Raw genomic sequence first — 18282 nt, 5'->3', positions numbered from 1 at the left:
AAAAACATTTCTTTAGGAAGCAGTCCTAAAATGTTAACTTCAAAGGTATCAAAGGATTCTGACTGAAGATGATTTCTGAAGGCAATGGTAAAATTCTTAGCCACCAACTGGTTCTTCATACCTTACTCAAAACATCTTTAGGGCTAGTGGAATATCAAATATAAATCAACATACTTTTTCATCTTTAGCTTTATTTATTTTTGCTTTATGTGTATGGGGTTTTTGCCTATATGTATATTTGTGCATCACATGCATGCCTGGTACCCATGAAGGCTAGAACAGCCATTGGACTCCCAGTGGAAATGACTGACAGTTATGAGCTGTGCTGGGTATCCAACCCAAGTTCTCTGGGAAAACAACAAAGGCTCTTATAACCACTGAGCCAGCTCTCCAAGCATGTCAATACATTCTCAGTGTGTACTTTCCATGGTTAATATTCTATAAATATTTGTTCTTACTTGTTAAAAAATTAAAAACAATAAATTGGCTTAGAAAATGAAATTTTAAACTAAAACTAAAAGATACATATATGCTGCCCTCACCCCATTTCTGTGTTACTAGAAGAGATTAGGGTGAGGGTTTCCTAGATTTTAGTGTTTTAGGATTTTAAATGAGCACTGAATCTTAAGAACAATTAAAGGTCCCAATTTAAATCATGGACTCTTCAATAAAACTGCAAACGTTATTGATTTAATCTAGTTTTTGAAGCTAACCAAGTGAGTAACTCCTGATTTTGCTTGCAAACTGGAAGGAGTGGGAAGTGGCTACACAAACAGCTACCACACTCAAGTCTTATCGGCACTCGAGGTGCTCCTTCGAAATCGAGAACAGGCTTTGGTTCAGACTGGTTTTCACTCGTTTTTCTCGCTGCCTTCGGTTGCAAAACCAGACTCTTACTACTTCTTTCTCGAGATTCAGTTCTTCAGCCATCCGCATGATCTCCTGAGAGGAAGGCTTGCTCTGCTGTCCAAAATGCCTCTCCAGCGCATCCTTAGCTGCAATACTGGGGGGGTGAGGGTGGTGGTGGTTAGCGTTTGGGACGAAATTGTGTGTCGTTCAATGAAGTTTTCGGAAAAATAAAATGAAGCTTAACTTTATAAATATTACTACGGAAAAGTAACTCATCGATTATAAAAACAATGACTTTTTTTACCCAGAGGCATGTCTTATTCTAGACATAGGCAAAAACTAGGGAACCCAGGTTCTCTCTCTTTATACCACAAGGGGGCACCAAGTTCTTGACAAAGAAAAGGAATTGTGGGCCTTTCAAAGTACAAGGGCTCCCTGCCTGCTTATCACCTGCCCCCCCCCACACACACACACCCAGTCATTGCCAGGGTTTATAATGCAGGAAATGTGTAATTGACAACTACCTGAGATTAAAACCTTCTGCTATTTCCTATGAGCACCTCACAGAAACAAAGGCATCACTAAGTTATCCTTCGTGGTTGAAATGAAGGGTCTTGAGAGACATTAGACTGACACACCTTTTGTTATTTTTAGTGAAGATACTGCATTAGCAGAGTGAGAACTTGTAATCTACAAGGGCATCAGTTAATTGTTTGACTTCCATTTTTCAGTCTGTGCCAAGACAGCGAATGAAACAATACATATTTGTCCGTGAAATGTTAAAAAACAAAATACTACCTTCATTTCTATGAATTTGGTTTTTTAAAACACTTCTTTGTTTCATCAATTATTTCTATTGACCTCATGTGTTATAAACTGTACTTAAATGCTGATTCTATGTGAACACTGTTTCTTTCTTTCACTGTTAAATGTATTATCTGGAAGAAATACCTGATAGTTGTTCTCCGTTTCCTTTTCCTCTCATTCGCTCCCACTTTTTCATTGTACAAAGCTGTAATGTAGGAAAGACAAAATAAAAGTAGAAAGTAATTTTAAACTAGCATTTTGGAGGGTTTCAATTTTCCATATAAAATAATGCAAACTACAATTGCTGTGCATTTCTGTCTTAACTGCAAGTTAGGCCATTTCATATTGCATTTATTATAAAAATAGTACTAAAGCAAAATAAATATAAATCTGGTAAAGATTTTTTTTTTTTTTACAAACCCTATGTTCACTTTCTGTTAAAACATTCATTGTAAATGTTTCCAAGTTTCATTTTTTTTTAAGTTTTCAATTGTGTGTGTGTGTGTGTGTGTGTGTGTGTGTGTGTGTCCACGGCGGCCAGAAGAGGGCACCAGATCCCTACAAACTGGGATTACAGGTGGTATGGGTTGCAGGTTGTGGGTACTGGGAACTGAACTCCAATCCTTTGACAGAGCAGTGTGTGCTCTGGATACCTGGTCTTTCCCCCCACCCTACACATCCAGTTCTTTCTCAAGTAAATTATAGTGTGTGTGTGTGTGTGTGTGTGTGTGTGTGTGTGTGTGTGTATGTGTGTAATTTTTATGATGGTATTTGTTTAACAGACTGGTGTGAACATTAGTATCAGGTTGTAAAAGCGGTTCCTCTAAGTTACTCCGGATATCATAAATTCCAGGAAACGCAGATGTTAAAGAATATTCAGTACCTTCCGCCGATGCTCTGTTTTCTAGAAACCTTCCCCACGCAACTTGTACTTCCTGAACTTGGATTTATTAAGTCCTGAACTTGGGTTACATTGGTCTCCCTGCCCCCCTTATCCATCGAGATATTTATTTTTCTTTTCAAAGAGATTAAAAGGCCTCAAAGCCCAGCTTCAGCATGCATCCCGCGGCCCCGCCTGGTGATCGCTTTGTGACTACATCACAACACAAGCTGCAGAGATTTGCCCCAGTACCTCCGACTTGCTCAGCTTCCTCCAGCCACTTGGATAATATTGCTTTTAGTTTACATGCATTTTTGAAACTAAGCTGCAAGTTTTCAAATCGGCAGATAGTTGTTTGGCTGAATTCCGAGCCATGCACAGCGGCCAGAGCTTCACCCACGTTTGTCTGGGTGTATCCTATGAAAGGAGGAGAAGTCAACCTTATCTCCAAATTCACCAGAAGGATCGCAGGGTGGGCCCATTATAGCACACCAGAAGGATCAGGGTGAGTCCTTAGCACACACGCTGAATCGTTATGCATGGTCTTGCAATTTAGAATTATTTAGGTTTAGCATATAATTATAAAACACACTAAAATGTTCCTCTAGTTAATAAATTACTTTTTCCCTTAAAGTGAAAAGGACTCACATGCAAAGATAATGGTAGCAGAGAACAGATACCATGTGCATGTCATAACACTTAAAAATGAACTTAGAAATTCTTGGTCTCTATATATATTATAAAATATGCTCAAAACATTTGACCCATCGGTTATATTGTACAAAATGTACAGTGATAGATTAAGCATATTTTTATGCATGAATAAAATTTCAACGATATATTATTACACCAAATAAAACTAAGATTGAGGCTTGCTTTGTCTAAAAACATTTCATTCAAAACATGATGCCTATGGTCCCATATGGTTTGCATAACTTCAAACACATTTACTGTATTATTTAGTAATACATCTATCTCCCAGCAAAAGGTCCTTATGAATTGCACCCAAACATTACTAGAATATAAGGTAAAATAAACCATCAACCTATAATTTTAAATATCCATAGCAATATAAACAAAATTGAAAATAAGAATGACAATGATGTCTCCTGCTGTTTCTTATATGTACTCAGTACATATTATTTCAGGGCCTAGGGCTATACACCTAAGTGTGTAAGATGATTTCATATGTTGTGCATCAATAAATGTCATTATAAATTACCTATGGCTCATTCCACCAGTTCAGAGGTTTGAACTATCATTTCAACCCATTAAAAAATACAGCCTTTCATGAATTTGAACCACAATTAGTTGTAATGGTTATTCTATTTTAAAAATACTTTTCCATTGAAAATGAGCAGTAGCTTGGAATAGACTGTTATCAGAATTACAAATGGTTATTAAACAGTAATAAAAAAATTTAAAATGAAATTTAACGTTATAACTAAAACTACACTGTCGTGTCACTTTGTCTTTTCAAGGTCCCAAAAATTAAGAGGACATTGATCCTTCAACCGCTGTTTACTCATTTCATAATCTGGTCATTTGCTCTCTGCTGGAGACAGAAAAGATGTTTGTAACGGTAACTGTGGAGATGAGTTTGACAACATCGGTCAAAGTGCATTAGTGTTTAATTGACGATTTGGAGCCAACATTTTCTGTTCACATGTTTATATAGATGCAAAAATGTGTTTATAGAGTTGCTAACCGTGGCACTGTTTTAATCACTAAGAGACTAAAACTATGTAAGAGACCTACATAAATAAACTCGTGTATTTATATTTATAAAGGGTTGGTTCTGTATGCTTGCTTATAGACATGCAAGATATCTCTAGAAAGATACCCAAGAAACTAACACTGGTGAAGAAGAAAGACAAGCAGATGGTATAATATCATTTACAGTTTTTCATCATTTCGAATCATATGAGGTTTCCAAAATTTCAAGTCAAGTATTAAATAAAAGGGATGGTTTCAAGCTAATCTTGAGATGGGCTAAATATTAGGAAGTAACATTAACTTACATTAACTTAAAAAAAAAATCCATGCTTTTATCCTGTTAAGAATTTACAAGGAATTGAAGGATTTTGATGTGTTTTAATTTTCCCAATTTGACTAGGAGAAAAAGAGAATGCAAAGCATATTTGCACTTTCAAGTAAAGTATAACATTTTTCCCAGTAAATAGAGTAGGATTTGCAAATTCAGTTCTTTGACCCATCAGAGTGAACAAAGGCATACCTAACTTAATTCTTCTCACTTTAAATTCATTGGCAAATTGCTCAAGTTCTCGGATTTCTGGGGAATCCATATCTATTGGCTCTTCAACCAATTTACTTTTCCGCCTGAGTTCCTGCTTGAATTCAGAGGTTGTGGGGTCCTCAGCCAGGAGAGGCTGGTGCAGGGGAGGAAACCCATGACTCAGGGTGTGATCTGGAAACTTGTAAAGACAAGGGGTTAAACTGCCTGTGGATAAAGAGAGAGGAAAGGACTGTTGGTGACTGTGTCTTGTATAGTTCTGGTACTCAGCCTCCCAGATGTTAAGATTATGCTTAATGCCACACTGGTTCAGTCTTAACTTTTACCCCTCCTAAAGCCGAACACAAAATAAGTTGTTAGTTGGCATGAGATTATTTACCTCCACCTCCCCCAAAAGAACAAAACCAAAGCTAGTGTTAAAGAAGAAGTGGACAATTTTAAATAGCTAAATTATTTTCTAGTTCTCTCTCAAGTGGTAAGATTCCATTTATTTTTTTATTTTTTATTTTTTTTTTTGTCTGGTAACACTACATGTGTTCCTGAGAGGCTGAGGCTTGGGTCTAACCATATTGTATGCATCTCTGTCTTCTTAATTAATTTAAGAAGGTACCTGTAGTGTTTGGTATAGCCCAGGAATGAAGTATGTGGACTCTGCTATACTAAGAAATTCTTGTAACTGGGAAATTAATCTTATGGTACCAAAATACTACTGTTTTCATAGTGCATGCTTAATTTCAATTAAAAAGTAAGCATGTATTTTAAATTTGGTAAAGGCAAATAAAACTTAGATCAAAATACATAAATGTAGTTGAGTCGATTTAATGAGCCAGAGAAACAAAAGGTAATTTTAGAACTTCTACTAAAATATTGTGAGAAGCTTTCTTGAAAAGTAGACAATATAAGGGAATCAGTTTCTTTTTAACATTATTTAAAGAAAAGAAAAAATAAAATGCAAAGGAGGGGACAATTGTAGACATGAAACAGAATCCTCCATAGAGGTGTTAGCTTGGCAGCACTGATTATATATCCTAGGAAGTAAGAATGTGCTGAAAAAGGTATAGATGTCAGTGTTTACTTGGAAAGTAGATGCCACCTCAGGTCATGATCTTAAGTGACAAGAAGGCATAGAAGAAAATTTTCAATATATTTGACTTTTTCCTCATTGACAAATTACTATTTTTATTATTGGAGATTTCACTTCTGGTTATGTTAAATGCCATGTATAACCAAATATTGACTAATTGATCAATCTCCTTAGTATAAACAACTAAAAGCAAGTTTTATATGCAGTCATTATTCTCAGAAACATTAAAAATATATCAATACTCCACAACTATGTTCATGAGTTAAATAAATTAGTAATAATATACTATCATATGTAAATCTTCCAATAATATATATCTAATAAGTAATACTAGTGTAGGTCAGCAAAATTTTAGCTGATATTATTTATATAAGATTATGTAATAATAAAACTCAGCTCTATTCAATAGACAGAACATATAATCTTCTCAAATGAAAGTTAAACATATAAGGTCTGTGAGGTTAAATAGCGTGAAATAAATTCAGCTACTCTCCAGATGTGACAAAGGTTTAAGAAAAGAAGTTTTTGTTTATTTATTGTTCTTCGTGTATGAATATTTGCTTGAATGTAGTGTTTGTACCATGTATATACCTGGTTCTTGTGTAAGTCAGAAGAGGGCATCAGTTTCCCTGAACCTGGGGTCAACAGTGGCTGTGAACTACCTTGTGGGTGCTGGGACCCATGCTTTGGTCCTTTGCAAGAACAGCAAATGCTATTAACCACTGGCCTATCTCTCCAACCCAAGAGAGAAACTATTTCTGGTTTTTACAAAATGTGTGCTGCTTTTACAAATTGTGCAGTTAAATTTCTGGATAACCTTTAATAAGAAATTATCCTTATGCTATCCACCCTGGTCATTACATCTACTTCCTCATGCCCATCACAACCCTGTGGGACTGTAAGTCCTCTGTGGGACACAGCTGTCCAATTCATGTTGTCAGGTTCCTTTTCTGTATGAAACTAAATGAGTAGAAAAGAAAGGATGTTTATGATCCCCACTATTTTCAGTCTAGGAAGTCTCTGGATAAGGAAGTCAGTAACTTCCCTTCAGATGAGAAGCTGTCTTAACCACATGGTATGGTACTCACAAGAACTGATGTTGTAATTTAAAAAAAAAAAAAAAAAAACAATGCACCAGAGAAAGATGCCATGGGTCAGAGTTCAAGTGGAGGGTTTTTTTTTTTTTTTTTTTTAATTTTTAAATTAGGGGAAATGGATCATAAAAAAGGGAGAAGGTGAGGGGGAGACCAGCCAGCCTCCAGGAACAGGAGCAGTGAGAGAGAGGTGAGAGAGAGAGACAAAGACAGAGAGAGAGAGAGGAGAGGGGTTGGGGAGAAGAGAGAGAAAAGAGAGGGATGAGAGGTAGGCAGGGCCCTTTTAAAAGGGATGTACACACAGGTGGTGCCCCTAGTGGCTGCAGCTGAGAGCATATCATGTCAGAACCTCAAGGGCAGGCCAGTACAGATGCCTGAATTCCACTAACTTAGGAAAAATGCTTCTTTATTCTCCAATATACTCAGTAAATCAATATACTCAGATAAATCAAACAACTTCCTTTCAAACTTTTCCTGAATTTAAACACATTTGGTTGTCTCTACACGATCTCTTTCAGGCAAAACTGTAATTACATAAAAAGTACATTAGCAGTATGTCACTCCGGGGAAACCCTAGGGTAGCTTATTTATTACCATTCCTCTCAGAAAGCCCACTTCTAGAACAGGCATGTGAACAGAGCCACACTGAACAATGAGCAAGAAACCCCAATTTCCAAGGTTTAGTAACCACAGTAAGAGTGAAAATGTGATAGGTGGTGAAGCATTGAAGATAGTTTTCATTCTGTAATGAAAACTACTTTTTCATTAAGTAAAGTATCCATTGATTCCACCCAAATGAACCATCATTTTCATAGACGTCGCCTTCCTTTGCAATTCATCCTAGTTGTTATCATCACAATCAGACAGAATTCTGTTCCCAGCCTATGACTCAGTCTGTGGAGCTCGGGTAGCGGTGGTATGGTATGAATAACAGTTTTTTAAATCTTTTCAAGCATGGATTACTGAAGAATGCAGTTAGCCTGTGCAGTAGAAATCTGAAAAATGACCCTGAAAACATTGGTAAAGCAGTGCCATCGTTCTCTGTCCGGGTCAAGGACTCCTGTGAAAAGCTTGGGAATGCTGGAGCCCTCCCTACACTCTCTTAGTTTTTCACACCCATGCCCACATGTGTCTGCACAGAGAGAACCGCTTTCCAGCCAGAACAGTGAGGTGGCTAAGCAGAGAAAGTTTAGGGCGTTTATAATCCAGCTCCTTACAGAAGGGGGCTGTGCATCGTCTGGAAGGCTAAGGCACTACAACGCTGCTGGAAGGTCGTTCCCGCAGAAAAGCCAGGCTTCTTCAGGATGCCTCTTTCCTGGACAACCCTAGCATCTTGGGACAAAAGAAAAGGAAAACAGGAAAGGTGGCAGAAGGGAGAAAGGGGGGGGGGGAAGACTAGAAGTTAAGGGGAAAAGCAAATCGAATGGATGAAGAGGTTTCCGTGATCACATTTCATTCCTAAACAGAAACTGTTTTCTTTTCCTCTTAAAATGTACTTTTAAAATAAGGACCCCACCCCCTTATCAAGGCTTAGCTGCTATGTCCCAGCTGGGTCCCTGTTTTTGCCATAGGGCTGGTGAGCCTAGTTACCATGGATGGCCGACGGAACAGCCTCCATACTTGCTTTCTAAACTTCATGATGTTTTAGAAGCCCAGAACCGAAGCAACCCAAGAGACTTAGCTGCCCCAGTGCTGAGCACTTTTTTTTTTTTTTTTCTAGCCATTTAATTGTGGGTTTTCTAGCAGAGGTAGCAGAGGTTGTGAAGAATATTTATGATTCCCTCGTGAGGTTTGTACTGTTGACTGCTGGCATTATGTCTAAATGATCATATGTCTATCTGAGGAGAGCAAAAGAAGAATGCTGACTTATTACAAGCCTGCTTCAACAGGAACCTGGTAGAGAGGTTTCCTTAGTTAATGCTGAGGCTTTTTGCTGTTCCGAGCCCAGACCCCTCCCTCCCCCTCTGTCTTTCTCTTGCACCAAACCTGCCCATAAGATGCTCTGTGGACCTGGAGGGAATGGCTGGCATTTCAGAAAATTCAAATGACACAACTAGATTTCTATTGTCTGTTTTATACCTTGCCTTCCTCATTTTTGAATGGCTGTATTTTATGATTCAATTTGTGTATCTTCTTTGGGAATGAAAGCAGGAAAATTCAGATTGTCTAAGATTTAGTCTGCAACGAAGTGCATGCTAATGCTGAATATATGTCAAGAACCAGACATTCTGACAAATCATAAAGCATATAGTATTTTAATGGCATCCCTCTCAGAAATATTCAAACACAGTCTCTGTGCACCATAGTGAGATTTCATTTTAGTGACAAAATATAACTCAGTTTGAAGGCTACAATGAGGCCTCTAAATCTTGGTATGAAAATTGTGTGCATGATGTCACTAAATCAGAATTTGGATATGGTAAAAGTCTTTAGAGTGTCCTTTCCCATGAACTATGTTGAAATGAAAAGTAAGAGAGCGAGAGGGGGGGGGGAAGGAAGGAAGTGAGGGAGGGAGAGAGGGAGGAAGGGAGGGAGGGAGAGAGGAGGGGACCCTGAATGGGAACAGGGTGCAGAGTGCCATCAGCTGCTTCTCCATGGGACACTCAGTTATAACACAGGCTGCATTATAGGACTCTGAGGCTAGCCACAAACGCTCTAGATAACTGTGGGCCACTTTATTCAGTGCAAGGAAAGTGATACCCAAAGGAATTAGGACAAGAGATAATTAGCCACTTGTCAGTGGCTGGTGTGTGTGTGTGTGTGTGTGTGTGTGTAAATGCATGTGAACGCGTGTATGTGTTGGTTGATTTGGTTTTCATACTAACTCAAGTCAAAGGGCAAAAACCTATCTCTTTTTAAGGAATGTGCTCAGGGAGGCCTGGAAATCACAGTGACAGACTTTCCTCCAGCAGAGAGCAGCATGCCACCATATGCTTGCTGCTTTCTGCTTAGATCCTCAAGTTTCTGCAAAAGCTAAAGGAGGCATTCACTTGCACTCCAACAGCTAATCGAGCATATTTTGCTAATCCACAGCAAATATCATTCGTCAGTTGAGGACGTTGTTTGTCGTGTTTGCAAATACTGACTAGTTAAATGGTTTATAAGTGATGATGGATTTTTAAAGGAATAAAAGCCTTGGTGTTAGATATTCCTTAATTATTTAAAAGTAAAACCAGGTTGGAGAGACAGCTCAGGAGTTAGGAACACTGGTGGCTTTTCCAGAGAACCTGCATTTGAGTCCCAGTTCTCACATGGTGACTGACAACCGTTTATAATTCCAGTCCCAGGGGATCTGATTGCCCTTTCTGGTCTCTGTGAGCAATGCATGAAAGTGACACACAGACATACATGTGGATAAAGCACTCATACAAATAAACTAAAAATAAATAATTTTAAAGAAAGAAAACCCAAGGTTTATAGGCAATCATTAGGAACATAAACTCTGAAACAGGTGAATAGAGAGGTGGGGGGGGCTATTTAAAAAGGGGGAAAACATGACAAAAATTTCTCGTATGAAAACAAGTTCAGTGTTTTTCAAAAATACTAGCCTTCTTACCATAACAGTTAAGATGATGATTTATTCAAAATGATGCTTGACCGAATGTAAGAAATGTTAATATTCTCAATATTTTATTGCAAAGTCTTAGTGTTTTACTGAGAAATTAGAGATTAACAAACTAAATTACTGGTCCCATTTTATTTAAATATTCTAAGCATATCTACGCTTCTGTGTGTATAATTGCTTACTTGGAGGACAAACGAGTAAATTTTAAAAGATTTCTTTCATTCTTGGTTCCTTTATCCAAATTTCTACTGTCTCTGTTTCTCCTCCGCACTCCTTTTTCTATTACTATGTCTTCATTTTTTCCATGATGAGAATTAGTTTCCTGCTGTAGTAAGAAATATAGGCTACTAAAGTATTTCCTTCAGAACAAACTAACAGATAAAAAAAATCTGTGAACAACAATCCATATATTTTTTTTTAAACTGAATAAATCACTTTATTTAGCCATGCCTCAAAACTAAGTAATGAATTCAGTGATGAGGGGATCTCGTAGGGCAGGCGTTTGCATTTCTAGAAAGCCCAGTTATCAGTGTATTTACTCTGACACCAGTGAGTTGGCACTATACTCCTAAGAGGGATGTTTCACACCTCCTAGGAAGTGTGCTACTACTTCACCTACCTCAGTAAGGCTTCAGAAGCAACCTGGGAAGGATCCCCATAGCCTGAAACAGCCATGGCCAAAGCCCCCGAAAATCAGGCTGAGCCTTCTATTCATCTTTATGGAACGAGTATACACAAGCTGTACTGTGATGAAGGTGATGCTCCCTAAATCATGGTGTCTGGTGGAGTAGCTACTAGACAAACAAGAGTATTGGCCACTGGGAATGGAGATGACTTAGCAGAAACTGGATTTTTAATTAACTTTCATGTAAATTTAAGTAACCACATAGGTTCTACTAGCCAATATAGTATTGCTGCAGGAAATCCCACGAAGACAGTAACAAGTGGCATCTACCAGTTTCAAGGGTAATAAGTTAAAAACAAACAGCAACAGTGAAACCACACAAAGCTCATGCAAGAGTCAGAAACACTGGAGTTCAGGATTGTGGAGAATAGAGCCATCAGGTTTCTGAGGGCCTCACGGGTCAGGGGACACTTGGGAAAGTGACAGATCTACCACTATCTCCCAAGCCAAAAGATCAGAATTTCATGTTACAGTCCCATCACCATTGCCTATGGTCCAGGAAACCCAACACCTTTTCCCTCAATTCAATACCACGTATACGTATTTTCTCTTACCTGCCATCACTCCGTAGGTGGATGGCTGGTTTCCATAATGACAAGAAGGCACAGAATAATGAAGTCCCGTCGCTGTGTTTCCCATAGTTGTCACCGAGAACGTGTGCAAACATTTAGGAGTTTGGATCAAAGACAAAATAGACGGGACTGGTAAGAAAATGTATGAGGATTCAAGACACATTCAACTCATTTCAAAGTTACACATTTATGCGATTCTTAAATCATATGCCACTGTGTACTTTCTTCCTCCCTGGAGTTTTCTAATGAGCAGATAACATCAGCCAAAGGTGGTCTCAACTGATGAGATCCTATAACACCAAACTAGCCTTGTATGGTGTACATCGTGGCTACAAGGATCTGCTGAAGAGAGCTGAGAGGAGATTGGGCCCCGGCTCTTTGAGGATTATCAAATTCTTGAAGGTTGCATCCATTGAAAAGTCGTCTGAACATCGTGTGTGGCACAGTATTATAAGGAGGGTGTATCTGGAAGAGCGAATACCTAAATAGACTCTTGAATAGTCAGAACTAGTGGATTTGCTATTCCTTTTACTAAAGAGAAAATGCCACATTAAGTATTCCCTCATTTAGAGACAATTATAAAAATACTACTGTTTTCAGGGCTTTGATAAAAACCCTGTGATAGCGTTTAGTCCAATTATGTTGGGCTTGTAGGTTTTCGGTATGCACGCAAATGGTAGAAAATTTTTAATGATAAAGTCGGTCAAAAAAAAAAAAATAAGTTCCTTTATTGCTGAAGGCTCTGTACACATAGAACCCCAAGCATAGATTATACATCCTGTAATTAATGTGCATTTATAAATAAAACTGTAAAATGTATGTGAAGTTTTAAATATAAATCAACATTTTAACCACAGGAACATTTGACAATGAGACCACCAAGAAAATGGTCCCTATATTTACTTCCTCATTTTTATCTCATATCCTAAATATAATTTATAATACAATAATAATGAGGCTATGTAATAAATATAACAATTTTTTTCAAACAAATAGCATATAGAGTACATAGGAGTATTTGAGAATATTAACACATGATGTAGGGATTAATGACATGAGGTCTTTTCATAGAATAAATATTTTTTTCTAAATATAGAATAATATTTCACTGTAAATTTCTGCATACGTTTCCAGTCTTAAAATTGATGTAGAGATGTGATGTAATTTTACAACATAGTGGTTACGCAGAACAATTTCATTATTCATTTAAAAAAATTAAATGAATTTTAAGAATATTTAATACCTAGGGGCCTTCATTAAAATAACTAATCACTACTTAACCAGATGTATACATAACAATAATTTTAGGGAAATTATAAATCATTTTAAAATAATTAAAGGAAACTTTTACAAATTAATTTTATTTATAAGAGCTGTATGATATTTGGTTTTTGATTTTAGGAAGTTGTATAAATGACAGGTTAATTATTAAATGATTTGTTATATATTTTTAAATAAAACAATAGAATTTAAAGCCACATCCTTTTGCTACATTATTATTTTAATCTTAAATTTTACTTTCCTACTGATCCAATATTATTCTTACAGTCAATGAGAGAAATGTATCATTTTTCTAATTCTCAATTTATAAACTGTGTTATTTTAAAAGTATGGTTGTACTGTGATTATTTAAATTATCTATAGGACTATTTATGTGATTATTGTAGGATTAAATTACTTTATTATTGTATTGTCCATCAAATACGTTTCAGTACACTCTCAAAATTACCTTTTAAATTAAACTATGGGAATCTTTAGTAGATTAAATAATGCTGCCAGAGTCCATATACCTAATGTCTTCATATATGTCTAGAAACTGCTTGTCACAAAAATTTGTTTGTTTTAAGTCTTAAATACAAACTTTTATTTTTACAAATAATAAGTTTTACCTCTCCATGTGAGTCAATTACACTTTCAATACTGAGAGGTGAATGAGGATTGCTGCTTCATGGAAAAAATTGGGTTGGTTAGCTTAGAGCTCTGGACATCGGTAGCTTGACTCTGAGACCAGCTGTTTCTGCTTTAAGTGCAAATAGCAAAGAGCACATATTTGTGTTTAGATAACATGTTTTGATCACCACTTTCATTTAGGAATGTTAAGTGAAGATAAATTTAAAAAGTTACTTCTAAAACAGTCTTGGAGAAAGTTTAAGTCTCTCAGCTCTAAATGATACCTGGCTTTCTTTTCTAAGTTTAAGACTACACCTTTCAATACTAGTTTAATGAAGCATTTAATTACTTTATCCATTAAAGCTCGCTTCAGTTTGTGTTGGGAATTTCTTGGTTTATTTTTATAAGGTTTATGGTTGTTTAAAGATAGTAGCAAATATAATTCAAAAATGAAATACATTTTAATATAAAGTAGTAGTACCTACTTAACATTAAACTATTTAGAATATTTCATTTTGATCTCTATCCATAAACATCTCTATTAAAATAGATTTCAGAGTGAAAAACACTCAAGCTCACTGTTTGTGTATGCAGAAAACAATTCTGCATTGTAGAGTAAAACCAATAAATAGATAAATGATTTCCCCTACTAATTTTTTTTTAATTCTTAGGGAACTGGACTTTTTACAATATCCTTAATATTTAACTAACGCAAATTAGAGAAGGGAAATGGAACAGAGAGATTATTCGCTGAAAAGATTCATCACATCCATTCCGAAAACTGTAGGCCCAGCCATGGAAGTCAGTACCTGTAGACATCACGTTGGTGGCATGGTTGGAGACTGGGAGGCACTCAGCAGCACTGTGATGCATGATCAGAGGCAGACTTGCAGGAGCATCAGAATTCAGAGGTATAAACGTATCAGCCGAAGTGAAAGATTGGCAACTCATTCCCACAAGAGAGTGGAAAAGTAAGACCCGCTGCTTGCCAGATCACTTTTATTATATTACTGTATCAAAGGGCCGATTCACTTCACGCTACCTGCATATATACATCAGGAAGGCTCTGAGGCGCCGGGAGGGTGCGGGCTAGTATTTATACTGTGAGGAAATCCATTTATACATGTTAATTCTCACCCCCCCCCACCACACACACACCCAGGAGTGCTGCTTAGTTAACTCGAACTGTCTTTTTTTAACCCAAATATTATCTGTGCCTAAGGAGGGACCTGGTTTTGGGGTACAAATTGAGGGGGAAGACAAAAACAGAAACTCTGTTTCCCATCTTTAATAAATAAGGGCTTCGGGAAAGAATAATGAACTTTGAAAAGTGTTTCTCAAAGGTCTGAAGGAATTGAAAACTAGGTGTCTTTTGGTTTCTAATACAATAAAACTTTTAAATATGAGGTGCTTTCCATTTTGCTAACTTCTTAAATAACAAGGTAGTACTAAACTGGGGAACGCATACTATATTTTTAGAAATGAAGTATTTAAGGGCTTGGGAGATGAACCGGTGGCCAAGGTGTTGGGCACACAAGCCTGATGACCGGAGTTCTGTACCTGGAACCTGTATGAAGTGGACGGAGAGAACTGACTTCACAAACTGTCTTCTGCTCTCCACATGCACACGGTGGCATGTGCGCTCACACATATACATCTGTACCAACACATACATGCAAAAATAAATTATTTTTAAAACAAATCTTTAAGTTGATACTTAGGAAAGCATGTGAAATAAAATATGAAAAAGCATGTGCTGTTAGCTATGAGTTTAAATTCAACACTGCATTTTTTTTTAAATATGAGAACTATTCAAAGTTTTCCTGTAGGTATACAGTGGAAAGATTTTAGTAATATATAGTAATGTACAAAGAAGACAAGTATGAGTGGCACACTCTTTCCCTTCATTCCAGTGTACTCATTAGGAACTAACAGTTCTTCCTAGCTACTGACAGAATTCAGTGACATTTTTCTATAGTTGTATCAAATAGACCTCCATCTCCATAAGTGATGTGTACCATGTCCCCTTGATAAGATACTCTGAGGCACAGGCTAGGATTTGGGACATTCAACTAAGATGTTGAAGTAACAATGTAAGTACTGTATACAAATTTCACACACAGATATGCTAACATTTTATGAGAATGAAACACATATACAATCAATTCCAACACACAAACATCAGCCTCACAATATTTTAATTCGGATGATTCCTATACATGAATGGTATGTTGGATTTTAGTCACCATGACACACACCCAAAGGGAACAATTTTTACAAAGAATGTCTGTTCAGGGGTTTCAGTCCATGGTCAGCTGGCCCCATTGTTTGTACTGAGGGTTAACAGAATATCACTGGATGGAACAGGGTGCATCCTCACTGAGAAGGTGAAGAGGGGACAGACATGAAAGGCTATAGAAATCTATTCAAGGCACACCCCAAAAGGTCTATTTCTTCCAACCAGGGCTCACTTCCTAAAATTTCTATCAAATTCAAAAACAATGCCCTAGTTAAGAACCCAGCCTATGGAGCCATTTCATATCCAAACCATTGTGGTGAGTGAATATGCTATGATGTACAGAATGTCAACAAGGATAGTACAGAAAACAGAAGTAAAGGTAGGTGTCTGACAGTACTGAAATGAGGTCCATACAGCATCAGCATCTGAATTCTTTTATTATAATATATTTTGAGATAAAGTAGAATTGATTGCCTCATGCTAAATTTATTATTAATATTGACAACACTACAAATTCAAGCATCATGGTCAGCAACCAGTAGGAAGCTTGAGTAAAAATCCATTAAAAGTGCCTAAATATTAGATATTGCCTGAAAAATACTGTCTTTAAAAATGACATATGTCTTCTCTAATTGGAGAAAACTTTTTGTAGTCAAAATAATTTGTTATAATCTTTCAGAATTTGAATAATACTCATTCTTTCCAGATGTGAAAAAGGCAAGGATGGTTGACTGTGCTTATGGGGAGACTACACTAAGGAAATTTAAAATGATTTTTGAAGGAAAATTATGCATCTAAAAGATTATATAAAGTGATAATTTTAAACCCTGTGATCAAAGTTTTAAAAAATCAAACTTAATCATTTTAATATCATTGTGTATAGTCATAAGAATATACCTATTGAAGCTGGGCAGCTTAGTAATAAATAATAAAGTATTGTAAACTCTGCCTACCTAGTAATGCAAACTTCCTTAATAATTTTATATCTAAAATCACAAAGTTGTAATATTAGACACAATTCAGCAATAAAATAATTTTGAAAGTAAACTAATGTTTTATAAAATATAAATTAGGATGGTGCATTTGAAATTTGTAAAGCTGGAAAACAGATGCCTTCATTACAGTCTCCTCATGGAATTCAATAAGCTCCTCAGACTATTTCTCTCAAGCTCAGCATTCCTTGGTTGCCCATAGTTCTTTGTCTAGGGTTGAAGGTTCTTCAGACTTCCCCCTTTTCAGGTAAACACACATTGATGTCTTCCTTGTTTAAGCCATACGTAGGCAGCCATGTTGGTGAGGCTTCATGTGTGCAGCTTCTCTGACATTTGTAGGAGATATCATGTCACAGCTAATTTTCTGCTCCTAAGATTGACAAAAAAAAAAAAAAAAAAAAAAAAAAAAAATAATGTACCCACAGTACTGATGTATGTGTGTTGGTGGTCGGGGGAGGAGGGGTAAACACAATCCTATAGGAAATAGCCACAGTTCAATATTGGGTACCTTCCTCAGTTTCTCTTCACGTTATTTTTCAAGACAGGGTCTCTTGCTGAAGAGAGACCTCAAGCTCATGGATTGGCTACAATAGCCAGTCAGCAAGCTGCTGAGATCCTCATGTCTCTGCCCCAGTTCCTTGGTTCTGGAAGTATGAGGATATGTGGTCATTTCTTGCTTTCACCACTGAGTCACTGCTCAAAATATTTCTCTCTGGTATATTTTTAGAATTTCCAAAGGTGAGACAGATTTCTGGAGAAGTGAGATTACTGTGTTTAAGTTTATGAACACTTAGTGTTTTTTTTAATAGCAAAAAATAAATGATACAATTTTTGTTTCAAATATCATGAAGAGATTAATTTAAAAAGGAAATTAGGGAATGTAAGAAGCTTTCCAAAGAAACAGAAAGCCATTGGTATTGTTCAGAATCTCATGTCTACTTTCTTCTGTTTCTCACTTCTGTCTTACTCAAAAGAGTAGCTTAGGTTCATTAGCCATCCTAGGGCTTGTGTTTTCAAGTCGGCAAAGGGGACCACCTATCAGCTTATGAGTTCACATTTATGACAGTTCTCTTACTCACCAGTGCTGTTGGTTAGATAAGAAGCACATTCATGGCTCAGAAATGCCTACATTTGTGCATTGCACGAGTCTGCTTGGGAAATGCTAAGTCATTTAGGCAAAGAAGGATACACTAATGTCTAGGAAAAAAAGGTCTAAAATATGGCTAATAGAGAAATACCATCTGATCCAAGAACCTCTAGTGAATGATATGGATAATTGCCTTATGATTTCAATGGTATTACAGAGTATGAATACTTATGCTGGATGGATCTGGTGAGAACACAGAATTTGAGATCTTTAATTCACGTTTT

General features: G+C 36.7%; 1 protein-coding gene across 1 annotated transcript; it reads right to left on the bottom strand.

Moving 5' to 3' along the window:
- Positions 1 to 742: 742 nt before the first annotated feature.
- Pou1f1 (POU class 1 homeobox 1) lies at positions 743 to 14675 on the bottom strand. The gene is made up of 6 exons (XM_051191667.1): positions 14490 to 14675; positions 11773 to 11844; positions 4773 to 4997; positions 2789 to 2953; positions 1801 to 1861; positions 743 to 1003 (listed from the first exon to the last, which is right to left on the bottom strand). Exons 1-6 carry the CDS (start codon positions 14629 to 14631, stop codon positions 793 to 795), a joined length of 876 nt encoding a protein of 291 aa, XP_051047624.1. The 5' UTR covers positions 14632 to 14675; the 3' UTR covers positions 743 to 792.
- Between the last annotated feature and the right edge of the window lie 3607 nt (positions 14676 to 18282).

The sequence above is a fragment of the Phodopus roborovskii genome, unplaced genomic scaffold, assembly GCF_943737965.1.
Source record: "Phodopus roborovskii unplaced genomic scaffold, PHOROB, whole genome shotgun sequence".
Taxonomy (NCBI): domain Eukaryota; kingdom Metazoa; phylum Chordata; class Mammalia; order Rodentia; family Cricetidae; genus Phodopus; species Phodopus roborovskii.
The sequence above is the reverse complement of the archived record's forward strand: the minus strand, read 5'-3'. Positions and strand labels throughout refer to the sequence as shown.